General features: G+C 31.3%; 2 protein-coding genes and 1 pseudogene across 2 annotated transcripts; 2 read left to right on the top strand and 1 right to left on the bottom strand.

Annotated features, from left to right (window-relative positions):
* The first annotated feature begins 246 nt into the window (after positions 1-246).
* On the top strand, positions 247-4,560 carry LOC123227681 (protein CHUP1, chloroplastic-like). Its single transcript, XM_044652780.1, has 8 exons — positions 247-420; positions 694-1,495; positions 1,613-2,569; positions 2,748-2,879; positions 3,163-3,344; positions 3,452-3,563; positions 3,712-3,855; positions 4,169-4,560. Exons 2-8 carry the CDS (start codon positions 737-739, stop codon positions 4,247-4,249), a joined length of 2,367 nt encoding a protein of 788 aa, XP_044508715.1. The 5' UTR covers positions 247-420; positions 694-736; the 3' UTR covers positions 4,250-4,560.
* A 6,251-nt stretch (positions 4,561-10,811) lies between these two features.
* Positions 10,812-11,615, top strand: LOC123227684 (protein G1-like1). Its single transcript, XM_044652783.1, has one exon. It carries the CDS (start codon positions 10,967-10,969, stop codon positions 11,555-11,557), a length of 591 nt encoding a protein of 196 aa, XP_044508718.1. The 5' UTR covers positions 10,812-10,966; the 3' UTR covers positions 11,558-11,615.
* A 1,059-nt stretch (positions 11,616-12,674) lies between these two features.
* Positions 12,675-16,761, bottom strand: LOC123226782 (annotated as a pseudogene).
* Positions 16,762-17,122: the final 361 nt, after the last annotated feature.

Raw genomic sequence — 17,122 nt, 5'->3', positions numbered from 1 at the left:
TATTTTTTTTCAAAATTATAGGTGATAACTTGAGAATAGAGCACTTTGAGTGGAAATAACTCCTTCGGCCATGAGAGAATTACCGAACCCAATGCAATTTTATCTTACCAAAGTAATGGAGAGCCCGACCGTTGCATTGGCCTCTGGCTCCCCGTTCAAATTCAAAAATTCAAAATCTACCAAAAGAAAAAGTTATAAAGAAAAAGCTGCTTCTCACTTTTTTTGGCAAATCCCTCACTCTCTCCTCTTCTCAAAATTTGAGCTCTCATTACTCCACGCCACGTTGTACACATTCTACTTCAAATTTCAAATGCAAATTGCTTGATGGGTTCTCTCCCTTTTCTCCATACGAAGGCAACTTCTTACACTTTGAGTTACTGTTTCGGAGCCTATGTTTTTAATTTTACGGGTTCAATCAAGGTACTCCAGTCTCGAGCTTTTATAGCTTGTGTTTCTGTTTTAGATTGTTGAAAAATCCCTTTCTCGTTTCTGGGTTTTTTTTTTTTTTGTTTCAATCGAGTTTGTATTGATTGTTCTTGCAGTTTATAGATAGTTTTAAGTTTTGAAATCTATGTGATTTCGGCACTTAACTTCAAGCTTCTATAGTTTGAGTCTCTGCTTTAGACTGAAACTCCGTTTTTGTTTCTAGGTTTTTTGTTTCAGGCGAGTTATTTTTTTGCATTGTTCTTGCAGTTTTAGGCAATTTCGGGTTTGAAATTTTTGAGCTTTCTTCACAATGAGAGAGGAAAATCAAGATCAAACCAAAGCAGTGAAGTTTGCTGATCAAAATCAAGCTCCAAACAAGCCTCAGAGTGGAAAAAATGGAGGTGTTAATAATTCAAAACCTCGGTCTTCATGGGGGTCAAACATTGTCAAAGGCTTCACAGCTGATAAAAGAAACAAATTGCAAAACACTGTTGTTATGAGCAAGAAGCTTCCTTTATCAAACTCAGATGTTGCCAGCCAAAACGGCTCGATTGTCTCTTCACATTCGCGGGTAAAAAGATCCTTAATTGGGGACTTATCTTGCTCTGTGAACCCAGCTCAAATTCACCCGCATTCATATCAAACTCACAGGAGGCAATCTTCAGGGTCGCGGGATTTGTTTCTTGAGTTGGATAGTTTGAGGAGCTTGCTTCAAGAGTCTAAAGAGAGGGAGTTTAAGTTGCAAGCTGAGTTGTCGGAGTTGAAAAGGAGTCCACAGATATTGGAGATTGAGAGAGAGCTTGAAGTGAAGAAAAGTGAGGCTGACGAGCTGCTTAGAAGAGTTAGGTTGTTGGAAGAAGAGAAGACAAGTTTGGCCGAGCAATTGAGTTTGATTATAGAGAAAAATAAGGGTGAGAGTTTGATGGTGGGATCATGTTCAAAGAATTTGGAGATGGAAGTGGTTGAGTTGAGGAGATTGAATAAAGAGTTGCAGATGCAGAAGAGGGATCTTGCTTGTAAACTCTCCTCTATGGAGTCTCAATTGACTTCTCTTGCTAAAGCTTCTGAGGTATGTGAATGTGATTAAATAATTGTTTGTTGAATTTCTTGTTGTATTATCTTAATTACTGAAATCATTAATATTTGTTTCATTGTCTTGGTTTTTGGTTATCTGTTGCTTATTTAGAGTGACATTGTTGCAAAGATCAAGGCAGAAGCATCTCTGCTGAGACACACAAATGAAGATTTGTGTAAACAGGTTGAAGGTCTACAAATTAGTAGGTTAAATGAGGTTGAAGAGCTTGCATACCTTAGGTGGGTCAATTCATGTTTAAGGGATGAGTTGCAAAATTCGGGTTCAACAGAGAAAGAGTCAAGCTTTGATTCAGCTGAGAGTGTGTGTGAAATTGTTGGTTTTCAGCCTTCACAGAACAATGAATGTCTGGAATTTACTGTTGGCAAGAGGCTAAGTTTGATTAAAAAGTTAAAGAAATGGCCTAATTCTGGTGAGGATGTACCAAGCTTAGAATGCCCTGATAATCTTATAGATAAAGCTTGGGTTGAATTGGAGGAAGAGAGGAGTCCTCGAAGAAGACACTCTATAAGTGGATTAAAATGCAGTGTCGAGGAGTTGACTTTACGTAAGAGAAGGCAATCTGATGGATTCATGTGTACAAAAGATATGGAAAAGGAAGAAGAGCCACTGGCTTCTCAAAATTATGATTTTGGTATATTTCAAAGATCTAAGCAAATTTCTGAAAACTGCCTGAAAGTGAATAATATTAATAAAACTACAGGCACTTTTGATGTTGAAAAAAGAGCTTTGCGCATACCAAATCCCCCTCCAAGGCCGTCTTGTTCTGTATCCAGTGGGCCTAAAGAGGAAGGCTCAGCTCAAATTCCACTACCTCCACCACCTCTGCTTTTGCCTCCTCCTCCTCCTCCTCCTCCAAAGTACTCAGTGAGGAGTACTGCTGGGCTGGTGCAGAGAGCCCCACAAGTAGTTGAGTTTTACCATTCACTTATGAAGAGGGATTCTAGAAAAGATTCTTCAAATGGAGCCATCTCTGAGGCCCCAGATGTTGCAAATGTTCGAAGCAGCATGATTGGTGAGATTGAGAACCGGTCCTCTCATTTGCTCGCTGTAAGTTTTACTCATTGTTACTATGACAACATAAATATATCATAAAACTTTATTTGCAAAAAGTTTTTGATCTTCTTAAGTCTATAGGTAGTCTGATTGCAGAAAAGGTAAAAAGGGAAAGTATATTTGGACATCTGAAGCCTCTTATTTATATTTTTATTGTCAATGTTATGTGTAGATAAAGGCTGATGTTGCTACACAAGGAGAATTTGTGAATTCATTGATAAAGGAGGTGAATAATGCAGTTTATCAGAGCATTGAAGATGTTGTGGCATTTGTGAAGTGGCTTGATGATGAACTTTGCTTTCTTGTAAGTTGATTGTACTACTAACTATAATAACTTCATTTTATAGAACTTGTTAGCAAGTTGTCTTGATTTGTATAAACAAAATGTTGTAGAGATTTCCTTCTCATTAGGATCAACTTTAACACGAAATGTATTGAAAATGTGTAATGAAATGAAAGTTCAATGGTTTACACATAAAGTTTAAGTAATAGCACAGCCAAATCTTTACTGTCACTGATAATCATGTTTGCATAGCACAGCCAAATCTTTACTGTCCCTGATAATTATGTTTGCATTTTGCCAACAGGTGGATGAAAGGGCAGTTCTAAAGCACTTTGATTGGCCAGAGAAGAAAGCTGATACATTGCGCGAAGCAGCATTTGGGTATAGAGATCTCAAGAAGTTGGAGACTGAGGTGTCATATTACAAGGATGATCCCAGAGTGCCTTGTGATATGGCACTAAAGAAAATGGTTGCCTTGTCTGAGAAGTAAGAACCTTATTATTCTCTGCCCAAATGGATAGACTCTTAAGAAATTTCCTACTCTATTAATATAGTGTCGCTTGTTCATAATTGTTTCTTCTTTCAACTGTCAGGATGGAACGAACTGTTTACAACCTTCTCCGAACCAGGGAATCCCTTATGCGCAATTGCAAGGAGTTCCAAATTCCTACAGATTGGATGCTTGACAATGGAATAACCAGCAAGGTACAACTTGAAATCTTAATGAAATTTTGGGACAGCCAGTGAAGGCTTGAGATAATTTTTAGTTGTGATTCAGAAGAATTTCGTCCATCTATAATTGAGCACTTCCTGAATTCACAAGCCTAACATTTTAAATCAATTAATGTTGCAGATAAAGTTTGGCTCAGTCAAGTTGGCTAAGAAATATATGAAGAGGGTTGCTATGGAACTTCAGTCAAAGACTGGAATGGAAAAGGATCCTGCAATGGACTATATGCTTCTACAAGGAGTGAGATTTGCTTTCAGAATTCATCAGGTTTGCTGCATCAATAACTTTTTTGTGTTTTATTTATTTGTACTTAGATATTATAAGTACCAAATTAAAGACTCGACACTTTCAACTATAGATAAAAGCATGGATATAATAAAAGGTAGGAGAAATTTATAGAATCGAACACTCTTAGGTTTGACAAAGTATAAATTATCAATCATATGTTCATTTATATATAAATGCATGTGTAGTGTAATTTTCTTGAACGAACTTATAAGTCACTTGATTCAGAGGGTTATATGAAGGGAGAGAGTTAGACGTAAAGAATAATGACTGATCTTTTTTATGTTTGATGCAGTTTGCAGGAGGATTTGATGCAGAAACAATGCATGCATTCGAGGAACTTCGCAATATCGCTCACCATTTTAACAAAAAGTAAATAGAGATTGAGATGGAGGATGAAAAATATTTTGGCTAACGATCTCAGTGAGCTTAGCATCTATAATACCAGTTTGGCTGCAATGCAAGGCTGTGTCTGATATCGATACAAAGGTTAGTTTGATTTGTAAATGTTTTAAGTGTGACATTCTTATGATGCAATGATTTTCAAGCGTAATCAAGAGTTGTAAATAGGATTGAAAGACTGCAATCTACTTTTGTTACTTTCGGTGTGGGAGAGGAAGAATTTTGTTCAAGATTTGGGCTTTATGCCTGTATGCTTATTGAAGAAATACATTTTTGTCCGTGCAATTTTGATTGTATCCATAAAGGACAATTGTTTTGATTACTAACTTTTAGTCCTTCATATAAATAAATAAATAAATAACTCTCTCTCTCTCTATATATATATATATATATATATATATATTTTTAAAGCTACAATGTTTTGAACTCTTATTTGATTTCACTCCTGAAGTCTCCTAATGGAGAGACGTCAAGGACAATTATGTCAATTACTAGTACTTTAGTCCTTTGATTTAATCACACTTGTTTTTAGTTAATCGTTTGTTTGAAAATTGTATATATTATGCAAACTAGGGTTGAATTCGATCTTAGTTATTTGAGTTTAATTTGTGTTTGAATTTAACAAATTGAGTTTGAATTAAAGATTATATTTGCTTTCTTAAAACGTGCTAAAATTATACCAATTTAAATACCAAGTTAAAGTTGATTCGAGTTTGGACTTTAGCTTATCGATTTTGAATTGATTTTTTTAAATTCAAGTTGATCTCAAGTTTAGTCATATTCAGGCTTGACCCAAATTAAATTTAACCCTAATATAACCTATACCACGTAATTCAAAATATTTTTCCTTAATAATGTTGATTTTGTAAAGCATTTTTTGAAAAATACAAACTAAAGGGCCTAAAAATAAAGTTTGCATATTTTTCTTTTGCAGTCTTGAAAGCCCAAAAGCGGTGCCTTTTTTGGGCCTGTTTGGACCATAAATTGTGTATACTTGTTCAAATAAAAAAAATCAAATTAAAAAAAAAAAAACCCTTTTAATTAGGGTTCTTGTTTGCATCTCTTTTCCCTGGTTTATTGGGATAATATATATATATAAAAAGCAAAACACATGGACAAGTTTATTGGGATGAAAAATAAGGGTATGAGTCCAAGTTGGTTTGAATCAAAATTAATATTAGATTATTTTTTTAACTAACATTGAATTTTGGCTTATCGATCTTAAATTAGTTCTTTTATATTTGAATCAATTTTAAATTAAACTTTGTTTGAATTTGATCAGTTAAATTTAAACTTAATCAAAATAAGAGACCTCATTGAAAAGAGTGAGGTTCCTCTACTCTAACCCTGGTAAGTTCACACAAATTACTCCTTAATTACCCCAAAAATCTAATTTTAAAATGTCAAGCTTATAGGGTTTGCCCAAATAATTTTGTTACTCTTATACAAAGTAAACGCAATATGATATTACATATATAAATGATTGGTATTGACAATTTCAAATAAATTGATTGTATCATTATGTTAATGAATGATCTAATTATTTTTGTTATTTTAAATATAAAATTATTTAATTATATAATGACTGATCAATTTATTAATACTCGTTAATACTTAATTATTTCTATATAGTATTATCAAACCCAAACATCCACTCCAATTAAAAATGAAAATGTACATGCATGGGGATGGAATTTTCTAATTTTTAATTTTAATTTCAAAAGAGTGTAATTTCGATAGGCTTAATAAAAGTTTTAAAATAATATTTTATATACTAATAATGAGACAAATATAAGTATAAATACTAATATGTCATCCTATGATTAGATAATTTTAAATTAAAAATAAAATAATATCTAATTATATAATAATACATTAATATTTATTTTCGTATTTATATCTATTATTAATGCACTTAAAAAAAAAAAAAAAACGATTTTATGCTCCCACTAACTTGAAAGTGCATGGATGAGGAATAAAGAAAGTGGACCAATATTTTCATTTTCATTTTTAATCATTAAAAAATCTTATACCTGATTTAGACGTGATAGGTCGATTGGATAAACCTCTTATTTTTGGCACACTTTATTATAGAATTGTGAACGGTGTCAGAAGCTTTAGAGAAAGATCTGCACGACATTTGATATGACCCAACCCCTATACATGATAGGTCACATCAGAGTCACTTTACTTAAATATACTTTTGTTCTAATCTTATCTAATAATAACAAAACTATATACATAATGACGTGTTATCATATGTTGAATGTTGGCTGATCTCTCATTTAAAATTATTTAATCATATGTTAACATATTATTATTTATACATAAAATTATATATTTTATTTGTATATATAATACTACTTTTCTAATCATTAATTATTTTATTTACTTTTTATATTGTCATTTCTCACTTTTGGTATTGCCAATTTTTTCAATGGCTCCTTAGACTTGTGGCTGAAATTCATTTTCTTTGTCAATACATATTTTTTTTGTGTAGTTGTTTGTATAATTTATTGAAAATGAAAGGTTCCCATTGGCATTTATTTTCTGTTTTCTGTTTTTTTCCTTTTCAATTTTAAATTTATGTATAATTTATAGGTTATATAATTAACGATTAACATTCATACACCAATATAAACGGTCCCGATTATAAAAAAAAAATAAAATTAACATTTATATAATATGTTTTCAATTTGAATATATTTAACGAAAATTTTCACATAAATAAATATGTTTTTGTGTGACAGAGTATTTAAATAAAAAAAATATTTTTGTGTTTTTTATTTTATATAACAAAAATCATATATATTTGATGTTTTTTTTTTCGAGTTTTGCAGTAGATAAGATATAACAATGATCAATAAAATTAGTAATTATGTATGATTTATTACATAGGAATGAGAGAAAATCATAAAATATAAGAGATTTTAAATATAATTTGATCGATTATTTAAAAATTTATATTTATAATTATGTTATCTAACTTGTGAAAAAAGCGTTTTGATAAAGTTTTCACCGTGATTACAAAAAGATGGTTTCAAAAAAAAAACTTAGTTATTCTTGTAACTTTTTACTTCATTATTTATTGTTTGGTGAGTTTGTAAATAAATAATAAATTTAAACTATAAACTTAGAAATATAGATTCCGACTCGTGGTTATTTTTGTCATTTTACTAATTATAGGTCAACTTAACACTATAACAAAGTATTGGTGACCATAAAATTTGTGATATGATGTAATATGTTTGGTTGGAAAAATAAAGATATACAATTTGATCCACTTAATAATTATTGTGGAGTTGTATATTCAAAACCCCAACCCCAACTTGTCAATTGTAAATTAGTGTCAAATTCAGTCAAGGTTTTTGGCTGAAACCCGTTTTAGCATTGGATGAGATCGATATGGGATTAAACTAGGTGAATAGTATCAAATTACAGTTCAATTGTTAAATCAAATTAGTTTGATAATCATATTGATGTCATATGATTAGACCGATCAACCTGTAGACCAATCATTTGATTGCGTCAACACCCAATCCAGGTTTAAAAATATTAATCAACTTCTTTTTGTTCACGTTATTTAAATTGATAATTTGTCTTGCGATTCAGAAATTACAAAACAAAGTTCACTAACTGACTTGTTTTTTCTTTTTCCTTTTTAATAAAATTATACGTACCTATTTAAATATATAAATAAATACATATTTAATATGTATTGTCATATGATTAGATATTTTAAATTAATAATAAAAAAAACACTTAATCATATGATAATATATATAAGTATTTATATTTTTATACCCTCAAAATGAGTATATATAGTATTACATTTTCTTTTTATGTTGTAAAATGTTTTTCCAATAATTTAGAAACTTTCCCTAATTCTTTTTGTAAAATACTGATTTAAAACTTAGAATAGACAATTAAACTAGAAATCGATGTCAACTCTAATCTAACGTATGACAAAAACTTATTTTGGTCGTTAAATCAAATTAACCCAAGGTTGAGTGGGTGAATAGTATTATAACGTAATTCAACTATCATCTATCAAAAGAAACAAACCAAATCTCTTCACCTTTCTAGACAATTCACTTTGAAATTGAAAAGCTAATAATGAACATCATACACATAAAAAAAAGTGTAATGATATAAAAAATTTAAAGACTTGAATCTCATTTTAAAAAGAACGTAAAATATAATCCTTGAATCTCATATAAAAAAGAAAAATATGAACTTTCATTTATACTCTCTAATCTCACACAAGTTTTTGAGGCTGATCATGGACAAATTCAAGCATGGACAAGGACAATGGGGAGCCAGCAATCCTCCTACTATTGAGAATACATAGCGTAGCCGTGTAGGAGACGATACCGTGTATTGATTGGAAGCCAGTTGAGGCAACTTATCAAGCTGTAATCAACAAAGTTGGGTATCCATTAATGAAAATGATTAAGCATGAGATTTTTCCACTGTATTATTTATTTAATATTTTCAGGAGGTGGAAGCAGGAGGTATAGAAATATTCCTCCTCCTGCGCTATCTGTTTCATCATATTTATATCAAGTACTTTTTCTATAATTATTCCAATTTTTCCTTAATTATTGACAGAATTGATCCTATTTATAAAGTAAATAAATATTATATGCTAAAGTGTTCATGACTTGTAGTGTAGGATTCGCTTTGAGTTAAAGTCAAATCAAACTTTATTTGAATTCAAAAGAGTTAGATTCGAGCTTTATTTAAGATTGATGAATTAAAATTTGAATTTGATTTAAAAAATAATTTAATTTTAAATATAATTTGAACAAGTTAAAACTTAACTCGATTTCTAAAAACGAGTTTGATTCTTGCTTGAGATCGATAAATTAAGACTGAAATTTAATTTGTTCAATTCAAATTTAAATTTGAGATTAAACACCTTTTAGTTGAAAAAAATTTATAGTTTATCGTATCGATGTATCAATTCCTTTAGAAAAATGGTGTTCGCTCGACCTTCTTTCTTATTGAATCATGTATAATATATATCCCATGAGATATATGAAATAAGATTTTTTTTTTGGTAAGTAAAAGTATATATTAATAAAAATAATGAGTTTTTTAATAGATGGATACGAGAACAATTAACACTCATCCTTCTCGATGAAGAGGACAACCCAAGACACAAACTAAGGTAAACCAAAATCTCTACAATAAGAGCTAGAGAGACCGACAATATCTCCTTTTAAATACCTACAAAAGTTTTTACTACCATATGGTAATATAAGATGTAATCAATAATGATACGTTTAGTTCGGATAATTTTTTATTATCAAATATAAAATATTTCCATATAAATATATTATTTAGAAGATTATTAGTTATAAATTATTACAATATTTGATAATAACTTGTAGGTATTAATTATTATTGTATTTGGTTATACGTAATAAAAAAATAAAAAAATATTATTTTTTTAAATATCATTGACTATAACTATTTAAAAATATTATTTATGTTACTTCTTATATTAATTGAAAATAAAAGTATTTTACTTTAAAAATTTAATAAATAAAAATAAAATTATAATAAAAGCATAATTAGTTTGGTAATTTTTTTATATTTTAAGTACAAATAATATTAGTAATAAAAGAAAAATTATTAGAGTAATCTTTAAATACTCGAACCAAATACCTCTTAAGTGTATTTTCAATGATAAGAATCTCCTTTTGGTCAAGTCTGACCATCCCTTTATAATAAATATGACTTTTTTTCTACGAAAAACCTTTTTTATGAAGCTTGACCACTTCTTTGGGGGTAGAGCTTAACAATCATTCGTTACCTCTTAATTGCATTTTAAGTGATGAGAATCTCCTTTTGATCGAGTCTGACTATCCCTTTATAATAAATATGATTTTTTTTTACGAAAAACCTTCTTGATGAAGCTTGACCATTTATTTGGGGTGGAACATAACAATCATTCGTTACCTCTTAAGTGTATTTTAAGTGATAAAAATCTTCTTTTGATCGAGTTTGACCATCCCTTTATAATAGATACGATTTTTTTTAAACGAAAAACCTTCTTGATGAAGCTTGACCACTAACAATCATTCGTTTGAACTTCTACTCCAACATTCTTAGGGTAATACAAATATTTCAAAAAACGTTAATGTGTACAAAATTTGTATGCTTGATTTATAAAAATATTATGAAACTGTCTTATGTCTATGATAAAAATTTCATAATAGAAAATTTTTATAGTGTGCTTAAATACTTATATTGTATTTTACGAATAAGTATTATTTTATTCTTAATTTATTATTAAAAAAATATTAAAATAATTTTAAATAAGTGGGTATCACTTTCTAATTTATCTAATAATTCCAAAAATTTGATGGAAAATATTTGTGTTGGGGGTGGCAAATGACGTTTAAAAGTGGCAATAAATAATCCAAATCAATCACACTATTTCTTGACGTGGATTTTTCTCTACATGGGCCATCTCTTGTCTCCTCCATTTCTTATTCTGTCGTCACCAGCTTCTTCGGCTCCAGCTGCCCTCTCCTTCTTTATATATACCACTGATTCTCCATCTCCATCTTGCATCTTTCCTATCAGATAGCCTTCAAACTCCTCTTCTTCCATTTCTTTTAAGCCTTTTCGGAATTCCATCGTTGTCCCAGAGGGCCACCACAATAATTTCAACTCAACCATGTCAGCCGCCATAGCTGCAGCCGCTGCCTCCGCTTGCTACTCCTCTACTACCAACACTTCTCGCACTGAGAACAACCGCAACCGCCAACACCAAAACCATTCAGTTTTATCTTCACTTTCAGTCTTTTCTCCTTCTCCGCCGCTGGTGTTACCTTTATTCAGTCGATACGAGACGCAGAAAAGGCGAGACTGGAACACGTTTCTGCAGTATCTCAGCCAGCACCGCCCGCCGCTGGCTCTGTCGCGTTGTAGCGGAGCTCATGTGCTTGAGTTTTTGAAGTATCTCGATCAGTTTGGCAAAACCAAGGTGCATGCTCAGAATTGTCCCTTTTTTGGGTTCTCTCAGACGCCGGCTCCTTGTCCCTGCCCACTCCGCCAGGCGTGGGGGAGCCTCGACGCGATTATAGGGAGACTCCGGGCAGCCTTTGAGGAGAACGGAGGCCGGCCGGAGAATAACCCTTTTGGCGTCCCTGCTGTGAGGCTTTACCTTAAGGAAATTAGAGATGAACAGAGCAAAGCTAGAGGGATTGCTTATGAAAAAAAGAAGAGAAAGAAGGCACAAAATGTTGAACAACCTAATTTTGGATAATTACTGCTATTATTATTATTATTATAATAATAATAAAATAAAAAATATAATAAATGGATATGGTGCATGTGGAGAGTAGATTTGATCCCAACCGAGATGAATCTAAAACTAATTTGAGTTTCGATTGAAATTATGATACACAACTTAAATTATTGCATAATAAATTCATCGGTGAAGTGAATATTATTATTAAAAAAATAAAAAAAATTATTAAATAGATAAATAAATCGATTTTATATTAAATTATCAAATTAAAACTTTACTTTAAAATTAATTTATTCGAATTTAATTGTAAATTTGAGCAAATTAATTCAAATTTAGATTAAATGTGTGCATATGAATAATCCATTTTTCAATATGTTATAATGATTGTGGGGAATTTTTCTGATATGATATTATTGACACAAATACATTTTTTGTTGTGTTGCCATTGCCAACCTAAATTTTGAAATTTCTGACTTGAAAACAGTTGAAAAATCCACCAAAATATATCCGGCTAATTTTATATATTTAAAATTATATAATTATATATTATTTTATTTTTAATTTAAAAATTATTATAATAATATATTATGTAAATACTTAAAATTGAATACATATAATTTCAATTAAATATTAACCAATCAGGCCAATTCATTGATTGATTGGTTTTAAGACGCTTTCAATACCAAACTAAAGCTCAAAAGCGGAGAAAATTGAAAAACAAAAAAGTGAAGAAGCCCAGCTGTGTTCTGATCTGAATGTGATTTAAAGCTAAAATTATAATAAAAAGCTTTTGGAAAAATTTTTATTTAAAAAAATATTTAATTATTTTCAATCCAAATTTAAGTTTTAATTTTTCAATCTTGATTTGATTTTAAATTAGTCTTATTTAGACCCGATTTGAATCGAATCCAACTTTATAAAACTCTAATTTTTTTTAATTATTTCATCGAATTTCAAAGGTAAAAACTCATAAAATATTTCTTTTAACAAATGTAGGCAATTTGCATTGCGAGGCTTATTTGAAAAAACAAAGAAGAACTTGATACCAAACAAATAATAAATTATCAAATTCTCCTATTTAAAATTTCAAGAAATTGATAGTGCAAAAGCATTGAGGTCACCATCAAAACCATGATCTTAAAAAAATATATACATATATATATTAAGCTATCTAAGTGGTTAAGAGAAATCCCAATAAAAAAATTAAATAAAATTTTAATTTGTTAATTCAATTATTGCTTCCATACACTGTCAAATGATGCACAATCCAATTCAGGCAAAGGCCCATTTTTTCTAGTGGATGTTACTTTAAAGACACTTTTTCAGCCACATCAATTTGGTTTCAATATGCTAAATTTGAAATTGATTTAAATATAAAAAAATTAATTCGAGTTTGATGAATTGAAATTTGAAAATAATTTAACTTATGATTCGATCAAAACCAACTCAAACTTGGTTCAGTTTTGATTCCTATAATGAATGTGAATATGGGTTTGGGTGAAAACATTATGAATTCTAAAATGGGATTCAAATTTTGATGGTTTTAAAGTGAAAGTTCATTTATATTGTGATATTGGTGATCTTATCAATAATAAAAACTATGTATCCGGGTGATTTTAAATAATATCAAATCATATGATAATATATCATTTATATACCTAATGATGTACTCAAAAGTGTGTCTACATACTATTGCTCTTCAATCAATTAATATTTTTTTCAAGCATTAGATCAATAACTTATCAGTTACCTTGGTCTAAGTATTTTTTAATATATTTTTTTGTGATAAGGAATCCCATTTGACCAAGTCCAACCACCAAATCAATGAATTTCAAAGAGCCTAACCTAACAATTGCAATTATAGTTGTGTCAACACTCACCAAAACCATGACAAAACAAAAAATCCTAGATATCTTGTTAGAACAAAAAAATCTTTATCAAAGAACAGGATTTTGATATAATTATCAATTATTACTTCCATTTTAATGGTTGATTACATGATGAAAATCCCATTTCGCGATAAAGCCAAATTTTTTCCAAAAAGGTGTTTCTTGCTTTAGGGACATCTGTTTACAACCACAATTTGGCTTTAATTATACCAAGACCAAGTCTACTTATGGGCCATTATCATCTTCATTTTCAACATTTTTCTCAATAAAGTAGTTGAAGAGAAAGACTTTGAGCTTTGATGAGGACAAAACTTCCTTCAATTCACGCACAACTTGCTTCTTTTGTATGGACTAGTGAAAGAAAATTTTCATCCTTTTACATATCCTGGAGAGTTTTTGTTGTTCCAAGGTTCAAATCAGATTTGTGTTTGTGTCGTTTAAGCTGTGATTCGTGGGTGTACTTTGGATTTTTAAGCGTTTTCCTGTTGTTGGGGATTTTCTTTCTAAATTAGGCTTGATGCGGTACAACAAGATCAAAAGGTGTTACATGAAATAATGCAAGAACGTTGAGAAAAATCAAGATTTATATGCCAACATGGCCTAAGTGGTGTGGGGTGAAACTGAGACTAGTGAATCGTGTGTCATTGTACTTCCAGAAAATATTTGTTAGATTGTGACACATCATGGTAAGTCAGCTTGACTCATTTAACATCTCTACCCTACACACCATATTCAAAAGCAGACTTTCCCTACAAATCTTTAGAATTTCTGATATGGAAATGAGATATGTAAAAGTTTGAGCACAGTGCCTAGGAATACGCAGTTATGTCCTCAAATTACTCAAGCATACAAATAGAATCACAAACAAGTACAGCTCAAGATCTGTTAACAAAAAGAAGATGCAGAAATAATGCCAATCCACAATTATTTCCTATGCTGCTAATGAAATTCAAGAAATATGAATAAAAATTCCTGAGGTATTAGATCCAAAACGTGTTACTGACACTTAGCTTTCTTCTATTTTAATCCAGCAGCCAAGAAAGTAATTAATAATTCAATTGGCAATATTAATTGTTTCTCTTTTTGACTTCAATAAATTCTATTCCCTATAGCATTAGATTAAGTTAAAGATGTAAGAGTTAGGTGCATGAATGTTTCCTCTAATCCTTTAAGGAATCTAATCAGCTTTACCAAAATAAGTGGAAATTGACCAATAAACTTAGTTTTCTAAGTCACTTCTAATTTCCTTGAGATTTGTTCGAGTCAAGCGTATCCTTCTAGAAAATATATCTTGAGCATCTAATTCTTTAATTTCCTTGAGATTTGTTTGAGTCAAGCGTATCCTTCTAGAAAATATTTCTTGAGCATCTAATTCTTTTATAGACATAACAGTCTTATGGATTGTAGAATCTGTTTAATCTATTATCTTACCCAGCTAGAAAAATCCAATTAAATGTGATCTAAATTGTTACCATTTTTGGTAGTTCTTCTCATGCTCCTAGAGGTTAACTTTCTATGAACAGGACCAGATCCTCATGTTCGCCGAACTCCTTTGTTCTTTTGGTTTGTGTCATTCAACATATGTTTTTAGACTAAAAAATCATCAAAGCTAATGTATTTTCTTATATGTAGCTCAACAGAAAAACTAATAATTCCCTAAACAAATTAAGAATTTTGATGCTGCAGTGGCAACTTTTCGTTATTGGTAAGCCCGTCTATTAGATAAAATTACAGTAGAATCTATTAAACTACATTTTTACAAGTCTAATAATTTTTAATTCATTTTCTATTGTCAGTTTGTCACTGTCATGTATTGATTCTACCTTGTAGAATATGCAAGTTTATACATAAAAAAAATATGGTTCTTGTAGATGGATGAGCAATACCTTTGTTTGAAGAACATTCCTTTGATGATAGGGTGAGGAGATGAAGAAGTGGTCATTCTTCGGTAATCACATCTTCAAGGTTTGTGGTGTGGATGCAGTGGCAGATATGGTCAACTAACGTAGAAGATTCTTCAGCAATGTACAGATCTGAGCAGACTCTGGGTGACTTTCATCCGCAGCAACAAAAATATGGGTTGTTTTGTTAACCAAAATCCAGCTATACCCAGGAACCTTTTCAACTCCTCTTTCTTTCATTTTAAAAAAAAAAAGAACTTGTAGCTACTTCGGCTTACTCAACATTGCCATGGACTTGGCACACTCCAACCAGTGTTCCCCAAACAGCTGCATCAGATGAAAATGGCACCGTATTTATCCAAATGACCAAACAGATCTACCACTCATGCATAAATGATCCTGATGAGCTGGGATCCCATATTCTTGGGTCATACAACAGAAGTAGTGAATTCCATCATCAACTTGGCCAGTGTGAGCACAAGCATAGATTATTACAGGAAAGGTGACATGATTAGGCTGAATTTTATTTTCCAGCATTTCATTGAAGAGTAAGAGAGTCCTCAAGGTAACCATGGCTTCCATAAGCAGCAATGATGCTATTCCCCGCCATTTCATTCTTCCCATGCATTATGTCAAACACAAATACAATATTCCACATTTAGCATACATGTTATCAGAGCACCCTCAGCAAAAAAGATCAAAGCTGCAAGTACCTTTGATCATGAAACCATCAATCTCTTTCCCAAAATGCAGCACAGGTAAATTTGCACAAGCAGAAAGAGCAGCTGATATGCTCACACGGTCATATTTCAATCCTCCCAACGCCATTTGATGAAAAAGATTAATGCCTCCTGTGGTCTCCCATTATAGGTACAACTTCTGATCATTGAATTCCAACAAATAGCATCTTTTCCAAACATTCTAAAAAAATTTTACGAGCAAGATTCAGCCTTCCATACTTTGCATACATTTTAACCATTGAACTTCCTACACATTTCCTATCAAGCCTGTTCTCTAGGATGTTGCCATATAATTCCTTCCCCAATTCCAGAGCAGCCAAACCAGCAATTGCTGGTAATATACTTGCTAGGGTTACAGCATTTGGACTCATTTTCTCTTGAATTAAAAACTAAATTTCTTTGAAGCATTGTCGTTCATCCCATTTAAGTACAAAGCCAGAAATCATTGCTGTGCACATTGCAACATCACTAGTGGTGCTCAGGTTAACAGTCTTGCATGCCATTTCCAGATCCCTGCACTCGAAGTATAAGTCAGTAAGTGCACTCTTCAACAATGCATACAAAGGCACACCATTTCGTATCATATAACCATGAATTTCCTTACCTTGTTTAAGACATGCTAATACAGCAGCTGAAGGAAGAAAACTTGAAAAGGTGATTGGGTCTGGTTTAGCGCAAGAAGATGTCATCTTATGAAACAAATCTAAAGCCTCTTCCAAAAACCATTTTGTACTTGTCCATCAATCATCCCTTTCCATGTCACCAAATCAATCCGAGGCATCAATTCGAACAATTTCTGTGCATCACACAACAGCTCACGCTTTGAATACGTAGCCAACAGTGCTAGTCAAACTCCAAACCAGAACTTACTGCTAAGCCAAGAAGTTGCATACCAAATTCAATCATTCCTTCAGCAGCACAAACAAAACACAAGCTAATGTCACAGAATTCGGTTTCATCTCACTTCTTCTCGGTTCTTTAAACATCTCTCTATTGCATTATCTGCTTCCCCACATTTTACATGCCCATTAAACATCACATTCAACAAAA

The sequence above is a fragment of the Mangifera indica genome, chromosome 10, assembly GCF_011075055.1.
Source record: "Mangifera indica cultivar Alphonso chromosome 10, CATAS_Mindica_2.1, whole genome shotgun sequence".
Classification (NCBI taxonomy): Eukaryota; Viridiplantae; Streptophyta; class Magnoliopsida; order Sapindales; family Anacardiaceae; genus Mangifera; species Mangifera indica.
This window is presented reverse-complemented; position numbering and strand designations above follow the sequence as displayed.